Raw genomic sequence first — 9,893 nt, forward strand, 5'->3', positions numbered from 1 at the left:
TTTTATTAAATTAAATTTAATTATATCCTGATTTAAATTTTGATTTTTTTAGTTTCATTTGAACTTCGACTTAACAATGTCGGTCATGATTTCTACTCAAACTTTTACTTCAATACTTATAATTAAGTTTTGATATGACTTTAGTTTAGACTTCGATTTTAACATAAATACATGCGGGAGAAGTTAACTCTGCTCTTTAGGTTTAAATAAGATTTTAACTTAGATTCCGATTTTGATTTTGACGTAAAGTATTCTTTCCTAGTTTAAGTCGTAATCTTTGATTTAACTTTTATTTTGACTCTGTTCGGACTTCGAATTCAGCTTTGGAATTTTCTCCGTATTTTTGTTTTCAAATTTGACTTGGCTTTGATTTTAACTCTGATTGGACTTCGAATTCTGCTTTGCCTTTCAAATTGAAGTTGATTCGGATTTTGACTTTTTAAGCAATAAATTTTGATGTTAATTTCGAGTTTACTTCGAATTTCATTCCGCGAATTTTGGGTCGACTTTTACTTTGACTATGGAATTATCTTTAAGTAAGATTTTGACTTTAATTTTTAATTTAAAGATCTTTTCTTTGAGGTCGTATTTTTATTTGTACTCTTACTAAGTACTGTTTGTACTTATACTAAAGCTTTTTGCCTTGACTTTAATTTCAACTTGGGACTTTCGACTTATATTTTGACTTTGATTTTGTATCTTACTTGGTCAGTTTCGTTTTAAACTTCACAAACTAAAATTTGAAATGAACTTTGAATCTGTTTTTTTTTTTTTTATCTGAACTCAATAAAGAACTGGAATTCTAGCTGTTGTCTTTATTTTAAATTTACTGTTTATCTAAACTTTTAGAACAACTAGGAGTTTAAGCTGTCATTGTATAGATCGTAAGTGCTTTCGAGTTGAAATCCTGAATATTTGCGCATTCACAATTTCATTTTACCAACTGTGTTTTAGTTTTATTACGCGCAGCCTTTTACGTGTCATTACCTCTTGTATGTAGAACTTTCTCAATATAACAGTTAGGTAGTAGAAAATTTCAACTATTGATATCAAACTTATACCAACAAATAAACTGAAGGCACTGCCCAAATTAGCTGAAATAGTGAAAGGTGACATAACTAGCAACAAAGATATTTAAAATGATAAACAAACTTAGGTGCTTACAAATCAGAGCCAGCATATTTGAGAGTTGATCTCGCCTTAAACGCCGATATATTTGACTGTTAAAGAAGATATGAACTACGGAATGATTGCTTTGAATACCTTTGCTGTAAACAGATAAAAGAAATGTGAAAAAATAAAATAACTTTTTATCCAATAGTTATAAATGTGAACAACTTACTAGAATTCATCCACCGTTGGGATATCTATCCATAGCTCCGAATTCGTCAGTTCCACATTAAAATCCATTAATTCGCAACTATTCGGGCAAAGCGAGCTCGAAGCATTAAATCTCCCTATTATAGATCCTACAAATTTAATTACAAATGCAATACTAATAAAAATCTAAACAAAGATTTTATTTGCTACATGGGAACTAACCAAAATTGCTCACCAAACACGGGATATCTTTGAAAGAACACACACGTTGCTCTGTACGATTTGAGTAAAAGAAAAACGTAAGACAACCACATGTTTCAATCATATTTTGCGCACGGAATTCCGCCTCACAATTGTTGCCGACATATCTTGCAAAATATTTGAGTGTAAACTCATGCGGTAGTACACATTGACGCTCTTCTATCGGAAGCTGTTTAACAGCCGATGAGCAATAAGTCTCTATCGGGCTAATACCCAGAAAATTTTCTTGTTTCGGTGATACGAATTTAATAATAGAACCAGCGCTGGGAAATACATCGTTTTCAGTGATTAGCACCTTGAAGCCAACTGAGTTTTCTTGTACATCATATCCAGTGCCATTTTGATGAAGTATTATGGAAAGACCATCGTAGAGACCTGAACGTGTGTGAGCGCCCGTATAGTTGAGGCTGTGAAGATTTTATGTGAGTATGAAAAAAATGTCAGCAAGATAATTTATGGGTTAAATAGAACTATTTATGTATAGAGAAAGAATTACAAAGCGGTACTAGTGCACTTACCCTTCTAGGTTGAGATTGAATGAGCAACAATAGCCAAAAACGGTGCGTGATCTTTGGAAGATCTGCATACAATCCACAGATTGCCGTTGAAAACGGCAGCGGAAAAATATATCCTCACATTTCCATTGCAAATTTCCAATGAAATCCTGAATAGTTATGTTATTCAAGTCTATCAATGTTTGTAGCAATTCAATATACCCAGTATTAGGCTTATTGTCGTCATTTAGGAAGCCATACATAATGCTCAAGGAGTTAAAAATTTGAGTAATATTGGAACCGGAGGGGAGGTTTCTGTGGAAATCATATATAATTATTTGTGTGATATTAAAAGTTTAAGAAACAATTATTTTTAATTGGATCGCTGGAGCGGACCATCTTGCCCGCGGGCAAAGCTCTCATTTTCTTTAGGCGCGTGCAGAGTATAAGCTCTCTCTGCCCGTCGCTGAATTAGATACTTGTTTGACTCTTGAAAAATACTCTCTCCGTTTTGATAACCCAGCCGAACTTTTTCCGACGTCGTTGTAAAGTGTACGGAGTGCGGAAAAAATGTCACGGAATTAAGTTGAATACGTTTCCAAACATTGTATATAGAGGAATTATACAGAAACGAAGGAGTAAATGTTTCATTTGGATCTGTATCCATTTTCTATAAACGAAATATATGTGGGGTAATATACATCCAACCGAACTTTTTCCGATGTCGTCGTTAAGTGTATTAAGTGCCTATATGGGGGAAAATGACACGAAATTAAGTTGAATACTTTTCCACACACATTGTATATAGAGGAAGTATACTGAAACAAATGGGTGAATGTTTCATTCGGGTCTGTATCTGTTTTACATAAATGAAGTACATGGATTGTAAGTTAGCCGAATAGTATGACTCCGCATTCCATTGGTATACGCAAATTGCCTAGTGGACCTTTTCAATATACCCTATATACCGGTATAATATCATACACATTTCCCATACACTTTTAATTTGAAACCGTGTGCAAAGATATTTACTTATCTGTACACTTGGTGCTTTAAGTATGTATATTAGGCACTAAGTTCCCGCACGAATAGAGGTGTCAAACTATCGATAGTCACACCATCGATAGTTTTGATAGTTTTCAGAAAAACTATCAATATTCACGATAGTCTCGAAAAAAATAAAACTATCGATAAGACTATCGATAGCGCTATGGACAACGCTAATTAAGTTAGTTCTTTGTTTTTACAGGATCATAGCGAAATAAATATTATCTCATAAAAGTTATATTCATTCAAAATTAAGTAACTACTTAGCCAAAATACTTCTCTTTTTAGAAAGTTCAAAAACAAACACAAGTTATACAAACAAAACAGGATTTACGAATAACACATGTATGTATGTTGGCCTAAATGCGTGCATATTTGAATTTGACGTCGGCATCACACTAAAAAACAAAATTTTTAATTCAAATTAAAAAATTCAGGTATTAGCAACAATAGTTCGATAGTCCTACTAAACTATCGATATTTTTGATAGTATAAAAAAAAACTATCAATGAGNGGATAGTGCCATCGATAGTTTGACAACTCTACGCACGAGTACAACTGCCAATGGCATTAGTAACGAAAAGTGTATGAGAGTTGTATATGGAAGACTAGAGTACTCGGTCATGCTTTGAGTATAGTAGGTATGTGATTTCGTGTTGTATACAGGTTCCGCTGGGAATTATTCCTCACACACTCAAATGAGCAATATTCATGAGTGAAATAGCGATGCCGTGGCTAAAGGAGAGTTGAAATACACATTTACATATGAATGTCTTTTATTTACATCAGTGACGATCAGAGAGGTCTTTCACTTCATCTGTGTACTTATAAATGTCACGAGCAAACATTTTCGTCTGAAAAATTCGATTTTTAGGCACCCGCCATGTGCAAAAGCTCTCTCTGATCCTCGCTGTCGCATACAATTTATAATTTCACGAAATTATGAGAATAATTAGTCCATACTTACAACGCCTCTAGATATCGTTTTGTCTGTGCAACATTATATAATACTTCAGGACAGATGGTTACCGCTGGAAAGGTTAGACTCTCAACTGGAGCGGTATCTTTTTCAATACTCATGCGTGTCGGATTGCTGCGATAGTCGAGATAAAATGTGATTACCATTGTAATGGCGCAGGCGAGCATAGCTAGAGTAATGAGCAGCCAAACGAAACTAAAATATGGAGAGAATAAGCTTTAGGTGTTTCTTTTTGGTAAACATAATTCAAAATTCAAAAAAAAAACTAAATTGCAGAAATATTTGTTAGTTGTGCCCTCTACTTTTCAAAAAACGTCGCCCCATCCTATATTCCGCAGAAAGTTTGAAAGTTCTTTTTAAAGTCTGGAGTGTATGTACTCAGCTTTTGCCTACATTGAGCCTTGACTATATTCTCTCGTTTTTTTTTGGAAACGTTCTTACACTTAATAGATAGGTGCAATGGTGTCCCTTTGGCTGAGTCGTAGACCGGCGTTATCGGCCCATTTTGGGGATTAAAAAAAATTGGAGAGAAAATTTGTTCCTCGGGTATGTGGGTACATTCAGGGATTTTATTGCTGCGGACGTGAACTTTTTACAGATTTATTTTTCCTTGAAACTATTAAGAATGAAATATAAAATTAAAAANGAGAGTAATGAGCAGCCAAACGAAACTAAAATATGGAGAGAATAAGCTTTAGGTGTTTCTTTTTGGTAAACATAATTCAAAATTCCAAAAAAAAACTAAATTGCAGAAATATTTGTTAGTTGTGCCCTCTACTTTTCAAAAAACGTCGCCCCATCCTATATTCCGCAGAAAGTTTGAAAGTTCTTTTTAAAGTCTGGAGTGTATGTACTCAGCTTTTGCCTACATTGAGCCTTGACTATATTCTCTCGTTTTTTTTTTTGGAAACGTTCTTACACTTAATAGATAGGTGCAATGGTGTCCCTTTGGCTGAGTCGTAGACCGGCGTTATCGGCCCATTTTGGGGATTAAAAAAAATTGGAGAGAAAATTTGTTCCTCGGGTATGTGGGTACATTCAGGGATTTTATTGCTGCGGACGTGAACTTTTTACAGATTTATTTTTCCTTGAAACTATTAAGAATGAAATATAAAATTAAAAAAATTATAAATTTTTTCATGGGGTTTTATGCAAAATACCCGACAACACCAGCGGTGCCCTGTGGCGATAATTCTTAATTTATTTTTAGGGAGGTTACTTAAAAAGCNCTAATCAAAATGGGGTTTTATGCAAAATACCCGACAACACCAGCGGTGCCCTGTGGCGATGCCGGTGATAATTCTTAATTTATTTTTAGGGAGGTTACTTAAAAAGCCCTATGGCTNTCATGGGGTTTTATGCAAAATACCCGACAACACCAGCGGTGCCCTGTGGCGATAATTCTTAATTTATTTTTAGGGAGGTTACTTAAAAAGCCCTATGGCTGAGTAGTTAGAGGTGCATACCACTCAGGGTTCGATCTTTGATCCGATCAACATCTCGGCGTATTTCTGACTTGAAAACGCTGCTCAGAAAACCATTTGCCGCTCGGAAGCGGCGTAAAATTGTATGTTTTAACATCGGTACGCAAACCGTAAATTTAGGGAGAAGCTCGGTCAAACACTTAGCGCCGTTACACCATCTCCGGTTAACACTAATCCAAAGTTAAACATTGTTCCCGACGTTACCTACTCAATTTTAAATGAATGGAGTCAGTGCCGTCGGTATCGATGTTTAACTGGGGATTAGTGTTAACCATAGATGAGGAAAATGGCCCTTAGCAAAAGAGTAAACTCCAAAATATTACTACTATTATTATTATTAAAAGCCTGTATCTCTTTAGGTTGTGCTGGAGTTCTTCCCTGATTATGTTTGGGATTACTGTGAGAAATGCCTCAGGCCTTGGCGAAGTTGAGACCGCTGTATTCCTGACGAGGGCGTCTGCTACCTCATTCCTCTTTAATCCAGTGATACTTTAGTATTATTTTTTTAAATATGTATTTGTTTTTGTTATTTTTTGGCCCTATGCACCGTGCTAAGTACGCCTTGTAAATTATCGTTTGCTTTTTTCCACTATTTTCATTTTTGTTATGCCAACACAAAAAATTTTAATTTAAAAAACGGCCTCGAGCTCAATATAAATTGTTGAATTTTTTAAAATAGATAATTATCCAATCACTTACCGCACCAATTTGCCTGTATCCCTATCTTGCGTATATTTTAATCCATGTATGCTGCTGCAAGTACAAAATTCCTTCCAAGTACGCTTGACCGCAGCATAAAATGGCGATACGGACTGGTCGATGTCATTGAGTCTTAGCTTTGCAGCGCCCATAGTGCTGTGTTATACAAGTAATATTGATTTTTACTTAAAATTTATTTAGTTTATTTAATTCAAACACTCAAAAAGTGACTACAAAGTGTATTCATTAAGGTGGTCAAAATATGCACAGTAGTTGTAAAAGTTGGTTATGATTTTTTCATATCGATTTGAAGTTGTAGATATAAGGTCCAAAAATGATTTTAAATTGATAGAAATTTTTACTTAAGAGAAAAAAATTACGAGCACACTATGCGTATGGCATTATGAGGTCTTGGATCTCCACCTTCAAACGGACGAAGAAAATGTACCTTTATCAAATCAAAATATAATATACATAACTTCATCTGTTTACTACTTTTCCTTAAATTATTTATTTTTGAATTTTCACCTGAAAGTTTTCTCTCTGTTTTCTGTGTCCGCTTCAGTCAGATTTTTAACACGAAATGCGTTTCTCGCTTAACATAAGTCTATTTCTCGCTATGTTTTATGCCAAACGAATATAACACTCAATTAAAATCGCATCAATTTCTTGTAAAAACACATGCAGTCCATTGCAGCAAAAAAGTGGGCGGTCAACAACGTTTCCATAACAGCATATCCCATTTCATAGCACGCGTTTAGGCGTACAGTTAACATCGAAATTATTCTTAACACAAACAGAAAGGTCTTGCGATATATCCAAACACATACTCAAACATTACCCAGCCAAAAATTGTGCGGCTATTCTCTAAAGAGAGGATTCGCGGATTAGTCCTCGAGGTACTACAATTCGACATTAATTAGTCTCAAATCATACAAGTATCCCCTTACGGGATAATGGCATAAAAGTGTTCTAGATATTTCCGCCGTCGCGACGGTGCTGAGTGTACAACATAAGTGTAGGGATCCAAAGACCTTCCAATAATTTTCCAAGCACTTGGAATAAAAGGATATACAATTCAGGAATGCTCGTTACTTGTCTCCCACAATTTTTCCGCATTCAAATAAGTATATTTTTAAGTTATTTACACATTAAAATAATTCTATAAAAAACTTGCGATTTTGGACGGGGTATAGGAAAGATATAGCTTAAATTTTGGCTTAAGAAAGCTATAGAGGTTAACATTTCAATTACGTTTATCGATCTTCATCCATTCTTCAAAAAATTCTTAACTTGTAATTTGATGAATACGCTCTGGAAAAAAAGTTTTATTCCTCTCCGTTGTATAAAGTGCATTTTTTAAAGACATTAGTAATGTTGCCAGGATATATTCAAAACCTACCCTTCATCGGGCTGTTACTTTCGGTCCTTAAAAAGTGTAAAGTAGTATTAAAAAAAAAATACAATTGTCTTCATATTTTCGAACCCTATTTCCAAAATACGAACTACGAATAAGATCCATTATTACATATTTACAGAAAATTACACGCTTCTATAAGAGGTTTAATAAAAGTATGAAAAATCAACTAAAATATTTTTGAACTTCAGTAAGATTATAAATTAATTTTTGAACACTGCCAAAACCCACAGTAGAAAGTAGGTAATTAAAAACTTTTCAGTAGGGCTTTGCGCATAACATTATGTTAATAAGTCCCGATTTTTTAGTAATCCGCGAATGAATTTTGTCCACATGCATATGTATTTATACACTGTGAGATGGCTGTATTGCGGATTAAGCAAGCTGCGAGGTCGTGGGTTCGAATACAGCGGCAAGCAAATTTCCTGTCATTTATTCCTTTTCGTTTATTTAGTTCCTTTAATTATCCTTAATTTTTAATTTTTAATTTTTAATTTTTAGTCAGACTGAGCTTTGTTTGCTGACTTTTTCTTTCTTTCATACACAATAAACAACAGCCGATCGTTTTGATCAGTGTGGTCATCGAAAACGCCGCCTATCCCTAGAACTTACTTCGGATCAACTGCATTCGCATAACTCGCGAGTTCTGTAATTCCGAAATAACGAGTTGATCAGGATCAACGCTGCCATCTGTGTATGCTTGTAGCATACCAGAGATCCCCGCTTGGAATCTTAGGATCCATGCTCATTCTGAAGAACTTCTGTTCTGATGATTTCTTCGCAACAAAAAAGACGTATTTGCTTGTTTGTTTCGTATTATTTGTTCAGAAGAAAACGTCAGAACAGAAGCTCGTCAGAATACCCATGCATAGTAACCGTAGCCCTAGCTGGGGAAGAATTATTTTATTTTATTTTATTTTTTAAAGCGTCAAGGTGACACTGGAAACTTTTCTTAAAAATCATGCGAATATTGCCCCTTGTCTTTGGTTTTGACAATTTTTTCATAAAGTTTATACTTTCTTACGTATTTAAAAATGAATTTAATATTTACTTTTCTAAGGCACCTAAAAATGACACCTCTGGCAAGACTTTGGCTGATTTTAACCTTTTTATTAGGTCAAAATATTTCCGCAAGAAGGTTCAGAAGTTGTCTGAACTAATGCACCGTTTTTGTAGCATGAATTTCCAATTGTTGTTCGTGATAAATTTATTTTCGTGGCTCTCGGTACAAAATTAAAAGGCTAAACTTTGTTATAATAATTGTAATCTACTAATGTTTCTTTTTTGTGGCTATGTACGTATATTGATGTAAGTACTTATTTAATTGTAATTTTGTTTTTATAATAAATGCAAAATGTGCATGAAAAGGTTTTTTTTTAAGAGAAGAAAATATATTTGCCAGAAAATGATAACTTCCATTAGCGATTTATGAAAAATAGTGTGGGCATACTCATATCGTCGCCTGTACGTATGACGCTTACGACAATCTTTTACCCAGGCGACGATATTTAAATTAAATAAAGTGGACTGTAAAGTTAGGTGCAGCTATTTTGATACATTTTCCATTGAAAATTATGTCAAAAAGCTATAACCAACCTTAGAGATGATTTTATTTTGACCATGAATATGAACAATAAGGTTCGAAACAGTGTTGCCAGAACTTTTTGGGCCGACCGGCTAGATTGGCAAAANTTGTCAAAAATCGACGTCATGAATCGACGTAAGCGACGAGTTAGAAAGTGCCCTTTACAAAAATATATAACTTGTGCAGATTGCGCTCCATAGCATTTACATTTCTAGTCCGATTATCATTATCTTTGGCTCAAAGTTTACTGTAATGATATATCTTCTTTATCGAATTTTTAAACTAATGAAAAAATAATCAAATGAATCTGTGTATTTGATTGAAAATCTCACTTTTTTCGCCTGTACCACTAATAATTTTCATTGAAGTCGCCACAAGTTATATATTTTGATAAGAGGCACATCAATACCCTTCGAGCTGTAAGGCGCTTACGTTAATTTGGAGATTTTTTCATGAGATATTGAAGAAAAGCTAAGAAAAGTACCAAAAACACTTTTTTGAAAAAATCCATCCATTGTCCGATAATTTTAAAATAACGAATAAAGTGAGGGACAAATACAGGACACTTGGAAAAAATCAGTACATTTTCGGGGTTTTCAGGTTTGAA

The 9,893-nt window shown here is 34.3% G+C and overlaps 1 protein-coding gene across 1 annotated transcript; it reads right to left on the bottom strand.

Annotated features, from left to right (window-relative positions):
• Positions 1 to 32: 32 nt before the first annotated feature.
• On the bottom strand, positions 33 to 7,927 carry Nach (nach). Its single transcript, XM_017636583.1, has 7 exons — positions 6,285 to 7,927; positions 4,090 to 4,296; positions 2,100 to 2,390; positions 1,543 to 1,988; positions 1,343 to 1,469; positions 1,165 to 1,268; positions 33 to 1,094 (listed from the first exon to the last, which is right to left on the bottom strand). The coding sequence occupies exons 1-7, from the start codon at positions 6,434 to 6,436 to the stop codon at positions 937 to 939; spliced, it is 1,485 nt and encodes a 494-aa protein (XP_017492072.1). The 5' UTR covers positions 6,437 to 7,927; the 3' UTR covers positions 33 to 936.
• Between the last annotated feature and the right edge of the window lie 1,966 nt (positions 7,928 to 9,893).

The sequence above is a fragment of the Rhagoletis zephyria genome, unplaced genomic scaffold (genome assembly GCF_001687245.7).
Source record: "Rhagoletis zephyria isolate East Lansing unplaced genomic scaffold, Rhagoletis_zephyria_1.1 Rzeph_scaffold_18546, whole genome shotgun sequence".
NCBI classification, from domain to species: Eukaryota; Metazoa; Arthropoda; class Insecta; order Diptera; family Tephritidae; genus Rhagoletis; species Rhagoletis zephyria.